The sequence below is a fragment of the Zootoca vivipara genome, chromosome 8 (assembly GCF_963506605.1).
Source record: "Zootoca vivipara chromosome 8, rZooViv1.1, whole genome shotgun sequence".
NCBI lineage: Eukaryota > Metazoa > Chordata > Lepidosauria > Squamata > Lacertidae > Zootoca > Zootoca vivipara.
Genome location: NC_083283.1, coordinates 20,889,834 through 20,909,569, shown reverse-complemented (window position 1 = coordinate 20,909,569; position 19,736 = coordinate 20,889,834). Strand labels below are relative to the sequence as shown.

Sequence of the window (19,736 nt, the reverse complement as noted above, 5' to 3'; positions counted from 1 at the left end):
CACCCCTTGTTTCCCCATAGCCGTCTAATTTTAGGCATAACAGCCTCCCCCAAATAGCCTTCGTAGAAAGTAGCTAAGGGGGACAAGGCCACCTTTGCACACATTGTAATTTGAGCATTGAGGTAAATACATACAATATAGAAAGGTAGAATCAAATCATTTTTTCTAGTGCTTTCCCCCCTACAACTCGAATTTTCTTGCCTTCGTTTCAGTTTAAAAGTTTAACATTAGGCAATATAACACACTCACTGCCACAGCCACCCCATCCAATGCTTTCTCCTCCCCCTCTCCTCTTCAAACTGCAAACAAGAATTGCATTTCCAAAGGCAGAGCACTGGTATCTCCAAAGCAGATCCTCTGGCTTTCTTTCTCTCCCTGAAATCAGAATGCTGAAAAAGGCAGACCCCAATTAGCTGACTTTGCTCAGACAGACTCATGCGGATAAGAACAATAAATGTAATTGGTTTCAAGAGAATGTGCTGCAGCCTGCAATAGTCTCTGGCAGCGTTAACTGTTGTTCGTTCCTCCTGATGCACCCTGGACCACCCGGCGAAACCTTCCCTGAGACAGAACGAACACCAGTGAAAGGAACCAACGCTGCGTGTTAAGACAGTAGCAGCTAAAATGTCCCCTTGTCTCAGTTGTGCATTAATTGAAAATCCTACATAAAGCAAAGCCAGGTTGCTCGGGGGGGGGGGTATACGAGAGAGCTCTCTGCAACGTGCATCAGTGAATATTTGGCATAACGCTTGGTTTTTGTGTTGGAGACAAAACTGTAATTATGCTATGCATGGCATTAAAAAGAATCAAATGTGAAGAAAATAGGTCAAAAATGCAGTGGGTACTGCGGGCTTTCCTTGATGTGCACACAGAGCTGCACTGCACCAGCAGGCAGAGGTGAAGTTTGGGGGGGCAGCGGAGAATGGTATTTATGGGGGTTGTTAATCAAGGCAGTGAGCTGGCAGCTCCAATCCCTTTGTAGCGGTCACTCCTGAACAAGTTTTATATGCCAGCTCTGCCCTCCAATACTCACGGAGGTTACTGTTTATAAACTCATTATTAGGGGCTAAGAAGGACATACGTACTTAGAAAGACCTGACAAGGATTATTATGCCCTGCCTAGCCATGCCTCCATTTCCACCTTCCTCTTTCCCTGGGTCAGTTCTAGATTGTAAACCTCTTTGGGTGGGGGCTGCTCTTCGTAAAACAACGTGTACAGAAAGGTCCCATTGTTGCTGCTTCTGTTAGATCAGAGGTCAGCAATCTTTTTCAGCTGTGGGCCGGTCCACTGTCCCTCAGAGTGACCATGTGATGGGCCGGACTATATTTTGGCGGGAAAATGAATGAATTCCTATGCCTCACAAATAATTCAGAGATGCATTTTAAATACAGTCATACCTTGGTTTAAGTACGCCTCGGTTTGAGTATTTTCAGTTTAAGTACTCCGCGGACCCGTCTAGAATGGATTAATCAACTTTCCATTACTTTCAATGGGAAAGTTCTCTTCAGGTTAAGTACGCTTCAGGTTAAGTACGGACTTCCGGAACCAATTACACTCATACCTCGGGTTAAGTACGCTTCAGGTTGAGTACTTTCAATTTAAGTATTCCGTGGACCCGTCTGGAACAGTTTAATCCACTTTCCATTACTTTCAATGGGAAAGTTTGCTTCAGGTTAAGTACAGACTTCTGGAACCAATTGTGTTTGTAAACCAAGGTACCACTGTAAAAGTACACATTCTACTCATGTAAAAACACCAGGCAGGCCCCACAAATAACCCAGAGATGCATTTTAAATAAAACGACACATTAGTGTTGTGGTTCAATGTTCTTATGTTTGGTTGGAATATTGAGGTTGCTCCCTCAGTTTTTGCAGTTGGTAGTCCAAAGGGAGTAATATTCACCCATAATCCCTAGTCAGAAGTGTCTATTTGCACTATGCCAATTGTCAGGTGGGCTTCTGGCTTGATGCCACCAGCCAAAAGGGCCACACTAGGAATAACAACAACAACATTTATACCCTGCCCATCTGGCTGGGTTTCCCCAGCCACTCTGGGCGGCTTCCAACAAAATATTAAAAATACAATAAAACACCAGACATTAAAAACTTCCCTAAACACGGCTGCCTTCAGATGTCTTCTGAAAGTCAGACAGTTGTTTATTTCCTTGACATCTGGTGGGAGGGTGTTCCACAGGGTGGGCGCCACAACTGAGAAGGCCCTCTGCCTGGTTCCCTGTATCTTCGCTTCTCGCAGTGAAGGAACTGCCAGAAGGCTTTCGGAGCTGGACCTCAGTGTCTGGGCTGAAAAATGGGGGTGAAAACGCTCTTTCAGGTCTACTGAGCCGAGGCCATTTAGGGCTTTAAAGGTCAGCACCAACACTTTGAATTGTGCTCGGAAACATACTGGGAGCCAATGTAGGTCTTTCAAGACTGGTGTTATGTGCTCTCAGCAGCCACTCCCAGTCAGCAGTCTAGCTGCCGCATTCTGGATTAGTTGTAGTTTCTGGGTCACCTTCAAAGGAAGCCCCACATAGAGTGCATTGCAGTAGTCTAGAGCATGCACCACTCTGGCGAGACAGTCTGCCGGCAGGTAGGGTCTCAGACTGCATACCAGGTGGAGCTGGTAAACAGCTGCCCTGGACACAGAATTTACCTGTGCCTTCATGGACAACTGTAAGTCCAAAATTACTCCCAGGCTGCGCACCTGGTCCTCCAGGGGCACAGTTACCCCATTCAGGACCAGGGAGTCCTCCACACCCACCTGTCCCCCTGAACATGGGCTGAGAGTGCCTAGGGCCTACTGGCATGGGGTGGGGTGGGCTTGGTTCAATTCGGCTGAAGCTGATACTAAATAAAAGAAATAAATAAAAGTTGTTATTATATTTTCAGGGTGTGCATGGCATGTAACTAGGAAAAGTTGAAGAGAGCCCCTCAAAAAAATTAGCAGAGGTTGATCCTCCACACACTTGGACTAAAATCCATAAATTACTTCCACAGAAAGACGTTCTGCTCCATAATATTTCACCTTCAGATCCTTACAGGGAAGGCAGTGTACTCTGTTATGCTATCAGGAAAATGCATGATTCAACTCACCTTTGGGAACATATATACAAGACTCTGAAACGCACATAAAAACTGCCTCACATTCATCTTTCAATCATTCCTCATCTCTGTGTTCACCTGAGGGAAAGCTTAATCTCTCTCTGTTTAGAATGTTTAGAATAGTTACTATAGTTTACCAAAATTTAAACAGATTTCAGGCTGTCATCTGACCTTTTAGGTTTTTGCAGAAATACTTTGCTGGGTATCTTCATGATCTTTCTTGGAAGTGTCCTCTGATGGACCTTCTTTTACATCACTGGGTCTCTGCTGTGTTTCCCAGTTACCAACAATGGCGTTGCTTCAATTGGTGAACAATCCACCATTTGAATTTCCTACCATGCCTCTGACATAGCATTTGCTCTGGGGAATTGTGCTGAATGACCAAACCTTGGGAATTGTGGGAAACCATAGAGTTGGAAAGGGACCCTGAGGATCATCTAGTCCAACCCACTGCAAAATAGTGGCTCTCAGCCCAAACTGTTGGGCTGTGACATTGCAGGTGGGCCTTCCAAGGTGCTGAGGACCTAAATAGTTCTCTAAGGGTGCTGGTTGTTGATGCTGGTATTGGGGGGAGAGGGACTCACCAAATACACCATTCCCTGCCTTCCTCACAATTGTTTTTTTAGAATGTTTGAAGGGCAGCTCTTCCAAAGGCATATGTATTGTTCCAGCACATGTGCGGATTCTTATTCCATGTATACACCTGATCAGAAATCTAGGAAAGCAGAAGGAATGGGTGAAAATTAGTTCCACCTAAATCATGTTGAAATCAATAGGACAAATCAGCCGTGACTAATTTAAGTTCCATTGTTTTCAATTGGTCGTAAGTGCCAATAACTTTCTCTGACTGGCACTGCTGCAATTTGTCCTGGGAGTTCACTTTCATTGTCAACAACTAGTTCTGCGATTTACCAAAGATTCTAGCATCTTCCCTTTATTTCCCCAAACCTTGGAATCACTTTCAATTATGGCTGACGTATATTTCGCTCCTATTCCCAGGGTCATGTAAGATGAGGTAGGGAACTTGATCATCCCAGTTATACATTCAATCATGGATGAGGCATTTCAGGTATCTTATCCTGTTTGAGATCCATTGAAATCATTGCACTGCAAATTCTTCTTCCTGAATTTCTCTACAGGAATATTGCATGTGGAATTGTGCTTTCTTCACACAACCCAGTGCACATGTATGTGCATTTAAGCGCCATTGAAATCAGTGGGGGTTTAAGCCTGGCAAACTCCATGCTGGATTTTAATTATTGTGTTTTTAGGTTTGCACTTAAGAATTTTAAAAAGTGGGTACCCAAAATTGTGAATGAGATGAAAATGTGTTTAGAAATGTGTGCATCGTACAGGTATACTCACTGATATTGATTGCAGCAACCTCTTGAATATGTCCTCAGACTTTGGATTTTCCTACCAGATGGGGCTTGTCCAGCCCCCTTGTTGATGGTCTTCTGCAAACAGGCAAAGCCCTTCAAAAAAAGTAAATATCCGCTTGGCCTTTTGGGTCATTTTGCTTTGCTCTGCTATATTTAAACCCAAATTTCTCATTTAATTGTATTTTAACTAGCTGCCATTTTTATCTGCTCTAATCTGTTTTTATTGTCATATTGCTTACTTGTTGGTGATTTGATTTTTTTTATTCTGCATGCTATTGTTGTTTACCTGCCATGGGCATTTTTGATGGAAACGTGGAGTGTATCTATGTTGGTGATTTGATTTTTTTTATTCTGCATGCTATTGTTGTTTACCTGCCATGGGCATTTTTGATGGAAACGTGGAGTGTATCTATGTAACCAACAAAATAGAGTAATTTCCTTTCAGTTACATTCACACCCAGTTTCAAAGCAATGCCGTTCCAAACTGTTACAAAACAGTTGCACTTCTTCTTTTTCACACAATGAAATGTTTCTCAAGGCATGTGAGTCACACTGAGGAGCAGAGGGATGTGGGAGGAGGACATACATGCATTCCACCATAAAGCAATGATCCTATAAATTCTGGTCCTCCTTTTAGGAACAGAAGAGGTCATTCCACTGCATCTCCCTTTGATTCAATGTATTTTTCTTTAGCAATTCTTAAGCAGTTCCTGTTATTCCAATACATATAGAGAGCCAGTGTGGTGTAGTGGTTAAGAGCGGTAGACTCATAATCTGGGGAACCAGGTTCGCGTCTCCACTCCTCCACATGCAGCTGCTGGGTGACCTTGGGCTAGTCACACTCTTTGAAGTCTCTCAGCCCCACTCACCTCACAGAGTGTTTGTTGTGGGGGAGGCAGGGAAAGGAGAGTGTTAGCCTCTTTGAGACTCCTTAGGGTAGTGATAAAGTGGGATATCAAATCCAAACTCTTCTTCTTCTTCTACATATGATGGTAAAAACAACCACAGTGTTCCTCTTATTCCAACTATTAATAATTAGTTGTAACTATATAGATTTTCCTGTTGTCTTTGTCCATGGAGTTTTCTTGGCAGGGATACTGGAGTGGCTTGCCAGTTCCTTCTCCAGGTGGATCACATTTAGTCAAAACTCTCCACTATGACCTGTCCATCTTGGTTGGCCCTGCACGGCATAGTTCATAGCTTCTCTGAGTTATTCAAGCCCCTTCGCCACGACAAGGCATTGATTCATGAAGGGGCATGGCATTCTTCGGCACTGCCCTTCCCAATCCCAAAGAAGGGCAGTGCCAAAGAATGCTCCAACTACCGCACAATTGCCCTCATTTCACACGCTAGCAAGGTTATGCTTAAAATTCTACAAGGCAGGCTTAGGCAGTATGTGGACCGAGAACTCCCAGAAGTGCAAGCTGGATTTCGAAGGGGCAGAGGAACCAGAGACCAAATAGCAAACATGCGCTGGATTATGGAGAAAGCTAGAGAGTTCCAGAAAAACGTCTACTTCTGCTTCATTGACTATGCAAAAGCATTTGACTGTGTCGACCACAGCAAACTATGGCAAGTTCTTAAAGAAATGGGAGTGCCTGATCACCTCATCTGTCTCTTGAGAAATCTTTTTGTGGGACAAGAAGCTATAGGTAAACCTGGATATGGAACAACTGATTGGTTCAAAATTGGGAAAGGAGTACAACAAGGTTGTATATTGTCTCCCTGCTTATTTAACTTATATGCAGAATTCATCATGTGAAAGGCTGGACTAGATGAATCCCAAGCCACAATTAAGATTGCCGGAAGAAATATCAACAACCTCAGATATGCAGATGACACAACCTTGATGGCAGAAAGTGAGGAGGAATTAAAGAACCTTTTAATGAGGGTGAAAGAGGAGAGCGCAAAATATGGTCTGAAGCTCAACATCAAAAAAACTAAGATCATGGCCACTGGTCCCATCACCTCCTGGCAAATAGAAGGGGGAGAAATGAAGGCAGTGAGAGATTTTACTTTCTTGGGCTCCTTGATCACTGCAGATGGTGACAGCAGTCACGAAATTAAAAGACGCCTGCTTCTTGGGAGAAAAGCAATGACAAACAGACAGCATCTTAAAAAGCAGAGACATCACCTTGCTGACAAAGGTCCATATAGTTAAAGCTATGGTTTTCCCAGTAGTGATGTATGGAAGTGAGAGCTGGACCATAAAGAAGGCTGATTGCCAGAGAATTGATGCTTTTGAATTATGGTGCTGGAGGAGACTCTTGAGAGTCCCATGGACTGCAAGAAGATCAAACCTATCCATTCTGAAGGAAATCAGCCCTGAGTGCTCACTGGAAGGACAGATCCTGAAGCTGAGGCTCCAATACTTTGGCCACCTCATGATAGGAGAAGACTCCCTGGAAAAGACCCTGATGTTGGGAAAGATGGCGGGCGCAAGGAGAAGGGGACGACAGAGGATGAGATGGTTGGACAGTGTTCTCGAAGCTACAAACATGAGCTTGACCAAACTGCGGGAGGCAGTGGGAGACAGGAGTGCCTGGCGTGCTATAGTCCATGGGGACTAAACGACTAAACAACAATATATAGATTTTCCAGCTTGCTGATAATCTAAACCATTTGCTGAGTAATGTTCTGTTTCTCTTTCCCCTATTCATTTATCAGAAATGTTTACTTATTCATTTCCCCATCCCTTTCCAGGGGGATGGGAAAGTCTCAATAAATAAATGCAATAAAGATGTATCTTGGAATCTGATAGTTTCTTTACTTAATGCCTTGCGTCTCTGTGTTAACTTCTCCATCATTGTCAAATTCCAGATCTCATGGTACCAGCAAGGAAAAAAGTCTAACGGCAGTTCTTGGTGACCACAAGTTGTGCAGCAATAAGAAGAAAGGCCACCACATATTTATACATTACTGACATAGTCTGCCCGGCAAATATATGCGTCGATGCCAGTTGTGGATCAGAGAAGAGGGATTGACAGGTAATTTTGTTAATTTCCTTGAAGTCATCTTTCCAGAATGCAGCAAAATCTGGACACAGCCACCACATGTGAATAAATGTACTGCCAACCTAGCAGTTCAAAAGCACGTCAAAGTGCAAGTAGATAAATAGGTACCGCTACAGCAGGAAGGTAAACGGCGTTTCCGTGTGCTGCTCTGGTTCGCCAGAAACGGCTTTGTCATGCTGGCCACATGACCTGGAAGCTGTACGCCGGCTCCCTCGGCCAGTAATGCGAGATGAGCACCACAACCCCAGAGTCGGTCACGACTGGACCTAATGGTCAGGGGTCCATTTACCTTTACCTTACTCCTCACAGCCTCTCCAACATAGTGGCAAGAGTGGAAGGTATAGGGAGTGAGGTAGTAATGGTAAATATTTCTTAGCATTCTCCCTTACCCTAGTAGAAGTGGATTTGCCCACCTTCATGTGCCACTCTGAACATCGTCTTTTATTTGTAAGTGGAGATCATTATGCCAAGGAATTTTACCTAGATCAGCCACAGTTCTTAATGCAAATAACTTCCCCATTTTACCCACATTCTGTTTCAGTCACATTTATCGTCATCAAAACAAGAACCCTTTCAGAATGGTCTGACGCATTAGGTGGGTGGGTGGGTGGGTTGAACGGCTGGGGTGATTCAGCATAAACTTCTTTGCAGCACTAGTCAGTGCTTCCCCGCACAATCAAGAAGCACCACTCCATGAAAAAATCATAATGTGCCTTGCAGGAGAATCTGTGAGTAAATCTTGAGAATTATGTTTTTAAGCAGGCTGCAAATGAGTATTAATGTGGTTTGTTTTATAATATAGTTTTAATCAATAACAACAAACAAGAAGAATGTTGGCTGCTGGTTACAGGATACAAAGCTGGTTCCAGCTATGAATAAATGGAAGGCAGTGCAAGAATATTCAGAGGTCTCAATGCAGGATCTAAGGCACCAGCATCATATCCATTACTAATTGGATTCGCCGAGTGTATCGTCAAGTAGCTTTCTCAAAAAGATACTTGAGCATCAAGGTACTGCCAGAAATGTACTGTATAGAGTAACATTCCTGCTCCCCCCCTTTCCTCTATACTGGTGTTAAGAGTCCCAACCTAAATGTTCCAATATGTTAAATATCTTTATTACTAAGTAAGCATACATAGGATTGCAGACTTGCATTGCAATACAAATGAAGTTATCTCTAAAATAAGTCAATAGGCTCAATTGGACTGATTTATTAGTAAGTGTGCTTAGGATTGCATGATTAATCAGGGGCTGAGAGAATTCTTCTGTTTTGGCCAACGAGGCTGTTTTGCCTCTTGCAGGACCTTGGGGAAGCACATTTGCCTTTGGACACATTCAGGGGAGCAGCAGCAAGACGGGTAACTATTTGTTCAAGACAAGTTACCACCAGGACATACATTAGTGAAGGTTGCTGGAAACAGTGTATTTCAGCCATCAAATGTCTGGGTGAACAGAAACTTTATAAAAATCCCTCCTAAAAGTTGTTATTGTGGCAGGCAGATGCACCTCACTAGGAAGGGCATTCCACAAACAAGGAGCCGCCACCAAGAAGGCCTTGTCATGGGTCTTGACTTACACCATAGATAGAAAATGCACATAAAAGAACAAAGGGAGAGAACCTTAGGGACATTTGCTGTACAGACACCAGGAGGACACCATCTTGTTAAATGGCTGCCTTTACCGTGATCTGCCATGTAAATTAGTTTAGCCTTCAGTCAAAGCCAAGGACAAAAGAGAAGAATTGATGGGCTTCCCAGGTTTGGAGCACCTTCTTACAGTCTCAGGGCTGCTACAGAAAAATGTGGTGTTCCAGCCACCACTATTATTAACTCCTTCACTAATGATAATCTGAACAGGCAATTGGGTGGGGAGGGATGGAAATATGTTCTTCAAGGTCCATTGATTTCCTGGGTGTAATCTTTTGGAAAATTCCTACTCTTCCTTCATCTCTGTTTTGGAGCCAGAGCAGATAGTAATACAGGCACATGAATAATGATAAAATCCACAAATGGGAAGTATATTAATAATCTTGAGATCTGTGTCTGTATAAACATCTACCCCACTTCCTAGGAACCTGCTGTGCCTGAGCTGAAAACAAAAGATAAAGTTATCCTTATAAAATAGTATTTGTTAAGGCAACAGACTCTCATTACAGGACAAAATTGGAAAAGTTTATCTTATTTAATTAGAATCTGATTGATTGTGTTGTGTTAAAAAATCTAATATGCATATAAATCAGCTCTGCCTCTTTAGAGAAAACTTGTTATGTGGAAACAATAGGAGCCAAGTAACAAGTGAAAGCTGGAGTTGTGTTGCTTGCTGAAATATAAACCATGTAGCTGATGTCTCTTATATGCATTTATTTTATTTTATAAGAAAAAGAGATGGACTGATTGTCCCAGTGGCATTTGGAAGTAGGAAATGTGGCTTAAAAAATTACTATTGAATGTATTGTGTTGAATTAATCCCCTCTGGTTTATTTCTCACTGAACAACAACCTGGATAAGTAGCAGAGTAATCATAACAACCATTTGCACCATCCATTCTGCTGCAGGGTCCAGCCACCCCTTCGAAAAGGGTCAGTGAACTCCCATGATAAGCCCCAAGGAGAAGAGATTCAGACAGTCTGAGGAGGAATCACCATGCAAGATCAAAACGCCCTGGACATAGTGCTCCTTTCTTGCCTCCAAGATGTCAGCTGCCTATTCAGCTCCTGCTTAGCTGAAATTAGCTTGATATCGTGCCATTAGTGCAGATTGCCTGGATATATATGAGAACTGTGCTGGTAGGTCTTTCAGTTTTGAGGAATAAAGCATAACCTCCATAGATTGCTTAAGAGATAAATTTGGCCTCTATCTGTTTCCATCCCCAGTCACCATTACTGGATGTCCAGACCCTTGAACAAAATGACTTCTTTTGCTGCATTTGCTCAGCACATATGGACACATTTTGTGGGCGAAAAGAAGTCTGGCTGGAAGGGCCGGTCGTGCCTGTTTGCGATATGCAGCTCCGTCAGTTTGATGGTGAATGTGTTCCTGTTCCTAGCAGGGTATTCCTTCCTAGTGGACTACCCCACGTTCTCTGCAGTCGCACCCCCATTCCTCTGGATTGCCCTTTCCATGGGTTTGTTTCTGTCCAGGCATCTGCGGTGCTTTGCTGCGCTTTTCTTCCTTTCCTGTGGCCTGCGCGAAGGAAGGAATGCCCTGATCGCTGCCGGGACTGGGGCGGTGGTAGCCGGCAACATCCAAAACATTTTCCACAACCTAAATCAGCTGGTAGACAGCATCACTTGCATCCTTCAATCGCAGCGTTTCTCCTTTCTCGGCCGCTACATCGAAGCGATTCGGTGGATATACAACCAGAGTAAGATCTTGGGCAACCCGTTCAAAGACGTTGTGTCAGTGAAGGACAAGCTGAATGTGTCTTACGCCGTTTCAGATGAAGGCTTGAAGCTGAGGTTGAGTGAGACGAGGCTCCACATCCAGAACGTTGCCCGGCAGATCTCCTCCATACTAGCCCTCCAGCCCTACTTGGGCAAGAAAGTGCTCCCTCTGCTGGGGGTTCTTTTCATCGTTCTTGGGACATTACACTTCATGAGGAAATTCCTGAGTCCCCACAACATCAAGTTTAAGAACACTTACATTACGAAAGCATTTATTCGCTACGATGAGCGACAGCAGCAGCGAAGGAAGCTCTGTGTCCTTCCCCTCAGCAAAGAAGAAAGAGAGCTGTACACAATGGTTCCATCATTTTGCCAGACCCAGAAAGAAAGGAAATGCACGGCACGCTTTTTTCTCCCTGTGCTTGCTAACCTTTGCATCTGGGCTCTCTTTGCAGCAGTAGATTATTTGCTTTACTGGCTCATTTTTTCAGTGAGCAAGCATCTCCAAGATTTCCCTGAGCTAGAGGTCCATTTGAAATTGTATTACCATGTAAGTACCTTAGCTACAGTTACCAGCACTTTTCTTGGGCTTTTATTGCTTTAGATACAAGTTTTCTGCAGAGTAAACTTATGCTAAAACACAGCGCAGAAGGCCTTAAAATGAGGTTGGGTGGTGGAACAGCGCAGGCTTTTAAAAGTCTGTACGTACAAAACAATGACAAAACAGCAAAAGGCAGATTGGAACTTTGGTTATGCTGAGTGTTCTGTGGGGCCAGAGGAAACAGAAGTGCAAAATTTGGGAGGCCTCTTTTGGGTGTCTTGTTGCAGGAAAGGCTCAAGCATGATTTGCAGGCCAAAGACCTCCAGTTTAATCCCTGTCATTTCCAGTTTAAAATATTACTAGTAACATGGCATGGGAAGATGCAAGATTTCAATGACTGGCTGCTGAATCACTTTTAGGTCTGGCAGAAGGGGGAAGTTGGTATGTGGCCTGCTGAGCCAGGAGAGCTTGGCAGAAGGACCCCTCTGCTTATCTATCCCCGTCAGCTGATGTAAGTGGGATTTATACTTATCTGCCCTATGTTATAGTGTGCCAGGTTGAACTGATTGCCATTCGGGAACAGGGGGTGTTTGGGGATAGTGCTATGGAGCTAATGCAAGGCTGTCATCAGCACCTGGAACGGCTGCTGTTGCTCTGCCTACTCCCCCCCCCCCAAATTTTCTAGTTGCCATGTTAATTTACCACAATACCTTCAGCCCAGCTCTAGGGCTTTTGGGGGAATTAAACAGGTGGCTAGACCCAGCTGCCTAGTGCTGCTGCTCCTGTGATTTGAACCTCCAGAGCTGGCAGAAGAGGAGACCCACCAGATGACACTTTGCCCGCCACCCCCTCAAACCTGGAACTGAGAGGGAAGAACTGCCTTATACTGAGTCAGACCAGCAGTCCATCTAGTTCAATATTGCCAACACTGAACTGACTGCAGCTCTCTTGTGTTGCAGACATGAGTCCTACCTGGAAATGATGGGGATTGAACCTGGGACTTTTTGCATACAAGGTTTTTTGTTTGTTTGTTTGTTTGCAAGCTCTGTCACTGAGTTACAACCCTTCCTTTAAAGCATCCTTTCTCAACCTTGGGTCCCCAGGTGTTGTTAGACTACAACTCCCATCATCTCTTGTCACTGGTCGTGCTAGCTAGGAATGATGGGAGTTGTAGTCCAGCAACACCTGGGGACCCAAGGTTGAGAAAGGATGCTCTAAAGATATGGTTAATGAATTAGAGCTTCTTTTTTTTCCCATACAGTGCAGAATGCAGAGATGGAGGAGCAGAATACTTGAGTTGACATTGGGCAAAACTAGCATCCAGGTCTCATAGAAAGGGTTAGCCAATTTTGTGGTCCCCCCCCCGGTTGGCCAGTCAACCCTCACTTGTGTGATATGCTATCAGATGATCCTCCGTCAATGTGATAAATTTATCCTGTTTTTGCTATCTCATCAAACTGGTTCTGTGAAGTAACTATTTGTGGGTTTAAATTTTTCACTGGAGGAAATGCACTTCAGATATCCCCCCCCCTGCCAATAGATTCCAAAGAAATAGATGGGACAGCTTGCAAAATGAGATCCCAAGAACTCTGTTATATATCTTATACACTCCCTTGGTGCCCTCAAGAACTAAAGTATTTCTAATAGACATCCAGACATTTGTCTGCTTTAGTAGTACAGCCCAAGTTCTTTCCTTTTGCTCCTCAGCAGGTGAATTTCCCATTACTTCCTCTTAGAGCTGGTTGTGCTGAGCAATCAACTTTCCTCTCTCCCCTAAAGAAACCATTTATCCAAGAAGCAATTATAAGAATCTCAGGTGTTCCAGAGAGCAGGGTATTTGAGTTCAGCAACATAACTAGTGCTTAACTTCCAATTACAACAAAACAGGAAGGGATTTAAATAACACCTGCTGTTGTGTGATTGGACAATGAAATTTCCTTTGCTGCCTCCCACGTGTGTGTCAGGTAATTTACTCCCCAAAGGGGAAATAAGGCAAAAACTCCATGTTGTGTGTGTGTATTTATTCCCAGTGACTGCTATCTCAAATTTCCCCCATGCAGTACATCTTAGGGAGCAGTCAAAGCCACATAGCAAAGATAGGCTTTGGCCTCCCATGCCCAATCCCCATTCCCTAAATTAGGACTTGCAGATACATTTCTGCTTGCACATCTTCAGCTGCATTGACTGAAGGTAACACCAGAATGTCTGAGAAAATATTGGAGGCAACTGGAGCAGGTAACTCATTGATCCCAGAAGGCTGTTTTTAATGCCAATCGTCAGGACTGGGGCATGTGAAGTGATAAACAAACAGTGCTTCTGTGCATAGGCAAATCTCCACTGACCAACCATAAGCAGTCACTATATATCAATATGAAAGGGCATGTCTACTAGGTATCAGGTGTGTTTAAAGTGAGTGCAAGCCTTCCAGCGCTAAACCATCTAGCAGATTCTTGCAGACTTGGGTCACAAGTCTATAGCAGGCTTCACCAACCTGGATGATGTAGTGGTGCAGCAGTTAAACTGCTAGCACATTTGCAAAGCTAAGCAGGGTCCGGTCTGGTTTCCAATTCCTGCATTGCAAAGGGGTTGGACTAGATGACCCTCAGAGGTACCTTCCACCTCTACAATCCTATGGTTCTTAGGTTGTTCGACTACATGTTCCCGCATCCCTAAGCCTTCTCCATACTAGCTCAGACTAAGGGGAGTCGTGGTCAAAAATATGTGGAGGGCACCAGGTTGGCTGGATGATACTCGTGGAAGAATTTCCATGCTGGATCAAACCAGGGGTCCATTTAATCCAGTGCTCTGTGGCCCACCAGATATTGCAAAGAAATTGCAATATGGTGTGATGGAGTTAGGAGTGCCCCAGAATGATCCAAGTGCTGTATTGTTCCAGGGTGCAAGTCATAATGTGGTGCTCATGGTAACACCCAGAAAGGTCTTCTCTGAGGCCCATAGGGATCATTTGTCGCCCCCCCTACCCCCATTGAAATTATGCTTGAAAGAAGCCTTTGAGTGTAGTGCTTTGATTGTTAGTGCAAGGCTTTTTGCCTGTGCAGTGGAAAGTCCCTTCTCCCTGTGTGCACACACTAAATCTGTTCTGGGGTTCACCCAACCCTCCAGAGCAGATTTGGGGGAGGATGTGGGATGCCTGCAAGTGGAGGAGCAGAGGCCTATAAGGCCTATTGTGAATTCCAAATCCTTACCCTAACAGTTTAAGTGCATTGGAAACCATCATTTGTAGCCAATACATTTTTTCCCAAGCCTGTGTGGCTGTACTGTGTGTATGTTTCCAGTATGGGCACACACATGTGGTTGTGAGTGAAAGGTTTAGGTGTGTGCACGAGACCCAACAGTTTCTCTGGTTTGCAAATGTGTTCCCAGGCATGGAGTAAGGGGAAATAGCAGCCCACAATGACAGCTGCCATTTCTTCACTGGAATATTGTCATGTTTTGTGCATTCTGGGCGAATGAGATATGAATGGGACAGTGAAAACAAACCCATTCATATTTATTCACTCATTTGTTACTCATTCCTTTTGAAGGAAGTTGATCCAAATGGGCTCCATTCAGGTTTCCTCCCCGCCTGCCTCCAAATCACACGCCTGTATAATTCACTGCTACAGCATGTGGCAATGGCCACGCACTTAATATGGTTTCAAAATGACATTAGGGAAATTTATAGAAGTAAATCTTTAAAATACCTAAAGGACTTTCCAGGTTGAAAGAGGAGTATGCCACTGGGTATCGATGGGTGGGTGCAGTGTGGGGTTTTGTGTCTCCATGTCCTGTTATCCGTTACCAATAAGCATCTGGTTCTCTACTGGTGTCTGTTTGAATAGGCAAGGTGTGGGGGACCTTTGGCCCTCCAGATGTTGCTGAACTACAACTCCTATCCACACCAGCAAGCACAGCCAGGAGCCAAGGATGATGGGAGTTGCAGTTCAGCAACATTTAGGGGGCCAAAGGTCCCCTGTACTTTGAATAGACAGAGCTTTAGTTTGATCCAGCATGGTTCTTACATCCTTACCAGCACTGTCTCAACTACTGTATATGGTGATGCTTTAAGCATTCTCCAAATCGCACACCTCTTGCAAGCTGGTTGTCAAAGGGACCCTACTGGTTTAAGCAATTGCCTAGAGCAGGTTTGACTCAGTAGTTAAGCGACTGTTAATATCCTGTATGAGACTTGAATCACACAGAGACCCTGGAAGGAATATCACTGCTGAGTTGCAATGCTTCTGCTTTGTTGACTTTGAAGCATCACACATCAGGTATTTCACAGGAGGAAGCAATACTCACGCCAGCGTCTTTTTAATATTTTTCTTTCACTTCTCTTGTGCAGAAAAATTCTGACAAATTCATATTCAACCATGGGGAGATTGTGGACAAAAAGACTTCCTTCAGCAGTCCTCTCTTTGAGCATGCCTGTATTCCCAGCCCAAATGTTCCCCACTCAGCAACCTGGATCCAACTGGGTGTCATCCTCTTCTTTTTAATAGTGCTTGGGCTGTGCGTCTCTACATTCACACAACTTAAAATCCTCGTGGCAACATCATTCTATCCTAGCACAGACATGAAACGGATAAAGTATCTGCACTCAAAATTACTAGAGAGAAGATCAAAGCTCCCAGAGAAGAATAAGAAGAGGAAGCTGAATTCGTTTGCAACAGTAAGTTACAAACGGCATGGAATGTGGGGCTAGCTTGGAAGCTAAATCTTAAAGCTTGATCCTAGAAGCCACCAAACTGAAGCCAGAGTCAGAGCGCAAGCCTATCTGTAGTTTCTGGCAACGGTGATGATTTGCCAGTGCTCACTCCCTTTGCCCATACATGGGGCAAGGGGAATATTTATTTTTTAAAATGCGTTTTATGAACTACCATAGAAGCCAAACATCACACGCTATTCTGGTTGCGCATCTGCTGTGAAAGACTGCTTGGACTCACTTCAGGTGCTGTTTGCACAACCCCACTTCTGCCGTGGCTCTTGATCAGGAGACACAAGGGCTTGCCACTCTGACGACAGAAGGGATAAGCTTCAAACCGAATCCATGACTGCAAACGAAGGCAAGCCTTTCCCAATTATTCATTTGCCGCAGTTGCAGCTTGCTTTCCAATGCCAGATGCTGCATACAGCAGCAGGTGCAGTAAAGGTGGACACGGTTTGCCTAAAATGGCCTGACAGGCCTGAATTAGGCCCACACAGCAGTCCCCTGCCACTGGTCTAGAAATTTACTTTTCCCTCAAAGAAAGGAGTAAAGCAACATAATTGAATTGGTAGAGGGAGACGACAGATAGAAAGGCAACCTATTTGCCCCTCGTTGATTTATCTTGGAGTAATTTCCTGTAGCTTGTTTTTCTTGGGCTTTCTTTCCTTCCTGCTTCTTTTCCAAATTAGTGGCCACATGAAAGCTTGTACTCAGAATTGCTTTGTTCTGGGAGTCTCTCATGCTAGCTCTAGGAAGCTCCTGCAAGATCTCTGACAGCCCTGCAAGATCCTGTGAGACCTTTCCAGAGAAATTATGTGAAATTAAAAGCTCTTTCTCCACAGGAAAATCTGGCACGGAAGAAGTTTTTAAGCCATCAGACTTGCGTGTGTTTAATTTTTGGGATTGGCCACCAAGTGCATAAAGCTGCAATCATACAAGTTAAATGTGTGCAAGTTATGAGTCAACTATATATACCAAACTCCATTTGGATGAAGGGGAGTGGATGTTTAGCTACCACCTTGCTTGAGAAGGGTGCTAAGCCACTCGCCCACCCCCACTTCTTCAGAGAGAAAAGAAACGTAAGAATTTAGCCCCCCATTCTTGTTCTGGACAGAGAAAGAGGGTAGGGAGGGCACCTGCAAATTCATTGTAGGCACTCACTTGTAAATATAACGATATTTCCTCTCTTCCTCAGTTACATTTCTGGTTCCCAATCCTCCAGGCAATGAGGAGTTCCAGGAAGAAACAAACAGAGGTGGCAAAAGTCGGCAGCGTTTAACAACGCAAAGAAAATCTCTATGAAGAAATCCATGGTTTTATAAGTGAATTAACGGTCTGTTGCATTTGATTTTTCTTACATTCATTCACTTTTCACCTGTGACTCTCACCTTGTCATTCAGCTTTGAAGTCCTCAAGCTGTACAGACTTGTCGGTCTGACACCCTAAGTGATACCACTGCACAATTCACATATTTCTTTCGGTATCTGCCTCCTCCCTTGAATATTCTAGTAGGAAAGGTCACAATTCTTCGCTTTCTCTTTTCTTTTCCGCTGCCTTTGTCTGATCTTTGCCAATGTTCTTTTCTGTGGGTGGATTTGCTCCCCGTCCCCCGCCTGGCACTATGTATCTATCATCACCCAAGTGTCATCAGTCCCTCCAGCCACCTTCCACTTCATGTTTTGTTTTTCACAGATGAAAGAACTCTAGCTTTCGACTCAACATGAACGATGCAAATTTGAAACGAAGGGTTTTAGTTATTCAGAACCAATTAGGATTACTGGGTTTCTTTCCTAATGTTGCTTCTAGTAGTGCTGTGACCTCATTCCACACACACAAACTCACTCCGTCCTTGTGTATACCAGTGACACTGCATATACCTCTGACTCACCCATTCCATCCACATTCTAAAAATGCAGGACTTCCTCTCCTCTCTCTTTTTTAAAGGGAATGGGATGTTGAATTTGATGTGGGAAAAATCCCCTAAATCAGATCAGCTGCAGTTTGAAAAATTAATGAAAGGCTGACCCAGTTGTCTTGGGATGGCAATCAAAACTGGCAAGGTCCGGAACACCGACACTCCTGAAGTATGACCTAGATGTAATGTGCAGAATGCCTGAAGGGTTGCTTGTTTATTTTTCCCCCTTTGCTTTGCTACGAAATCCAAAGACTGTGAGTAACTCATTTCCCCAGAGAAAGCGCCCCAGACTTGCGTTTTGCCATGACCATGGTTGAACTCTTCATTTCTACGGTGGTAGCATGAATTTCTACCACTGGTAAATTTTGCAGACAGAAGGGTGGAGGGTTCATGGGCACCAAGATCGAGACACTAGGACAGTAGTAGGGGGACCTGAGTATTCTTCTCCATAGGTGGGACAACAGAGTAGACCAGGCACCCCCAAACTTCAGCCCTCCAGATGTTTTGGACTACAATTCCCATCATCCCTGCCCACTGGTCCTGTTAGCTAGGGATCATGGGAGTTGTAGGCCAAAACATCTGGAGGGCTGCAGTTTGGGTATGCCTGGAGTAGATAATCCCTTAGTAGTACAGTGTATAATGTGGCCTGTGTTAAAATCCCAGGTGCAAGATTATAGAGCTGGAAGTTATTAGCCATTATGAAGTTTATTCATATTGAATCAAGCAATTGCTTGATTATGTTAATTTGAAGTGAAAGCCAGGGCATGTGTACTAATTGATCGATATTTTTTTTTGCAAGTTAGATCAGCCTCAGGTGAGCTCCGATGGCACCATGCCAATGATCCCAACCCAAAACAAAAAGAATCACAGTGCCAGTAATCTACCTACAAACTGAAGCACATGACTATCCACATAGAATTGTGGTAATAGCTTTATCACAGTAGGAGACTTCCGCGATTACTGGTGCAAGGCTGACTGCTTTCCACTTAGATGTCTTAATCATGAGGATTACTACATAATACAGTCATGCCTCGGGTTATAGGCGCTTCAGGTTGCGTCTTTTCTGGTTGCGCACTGCGCGAACTTGGAAGTACCCGAATGGGTTACTTCCGGGTTTCGGCGCATGTGCAGAAGCGCTGAATCATGACCCGCGCGTGCGCAAACGCGGCACTGCGGGTTGCGAACGTGCTTCCTGCATGGATCACGTTCGCAACCTGAGCGCCCACTGTACAGAGATGGGACTGGGGCATGGCAACCCCACCCCCTCCATGTCCTCATATAAAATCACTTTTTTAAAAAAATAGAGCCTTTATTATCTCATTCCAGAAATAAAATACATAAAAGAAAAAAATACAGAAATTTGTTTCCATTTACATCGCATTACAACAAATTTTCTAAACTTATTTAACAAAATGGAAAAAAAGAACCAATACCAACTAAACTTTTAAACTGAACCCACTCATATGACTAAAAATAATACTATCAAATTTTAAAGTACTACATCCCTTAATTTCCCCACTTTTACAATACGTATAACCCTTCTATGACTTCCTATCAAACCCAAAGGTATAATCCGATCATTTCTGTGAGCATGTTTCAACTCAGACCACTATCTTTACCTCTTCCCATATACTCTTGCTTAACTATATCTCCATTGGAATTTAACAAATCAGAATTATTCAAATGCTGGTG

At 43.9% G+C, this 19,736-nt stretch overlaps 1 protein-coding gene across 4 annotated transcripts; it reads left to right on the top strand.

Annotated features, from left to right (window-relative positions):
- The first annotated feature begins 7,289 nt into the window (after nt 1-7,289).
- Nucleotides 7,290-19,736, top strand: DCSTAMP (dendrocyte expressed seven transmembrane protein). Of its 4 annotated transcripts, XM_060277669.1 has the most exons (6): nt 7,290-7,471; nt 8,301-8,508; nt 8,800-8,856; nt 10,053-11,430; nt 15,767-16,093; nt 17,325-19,736. In XM_060277669.1, the coding sequence occupies exons 4-6, from the start codon at nt 10,384-10,386 to the stop codon at nt 17,406-17,408; spliced, it is 1,458 nt and encodes a 485-aa protein (XP_060133652.1). In that variant the 5' UTR covers nt 7,290-7,471; nt 8,301-8,508; nt 8,800-8,856; nt 10,053-10,383; the 3' UTR covers nt 17,409-19,736. The 4 variants fall into 4 exon arrangements, with proteins under 4 accessions (XP_060133652.1, XP_060133651.1, XP_034982041.2 ...); XM_060277668.1 differs by lacking the exon at nt 8,800-8,856; XM_035126150.2 differs by having other exon boundaries at nt 8,301-8,856.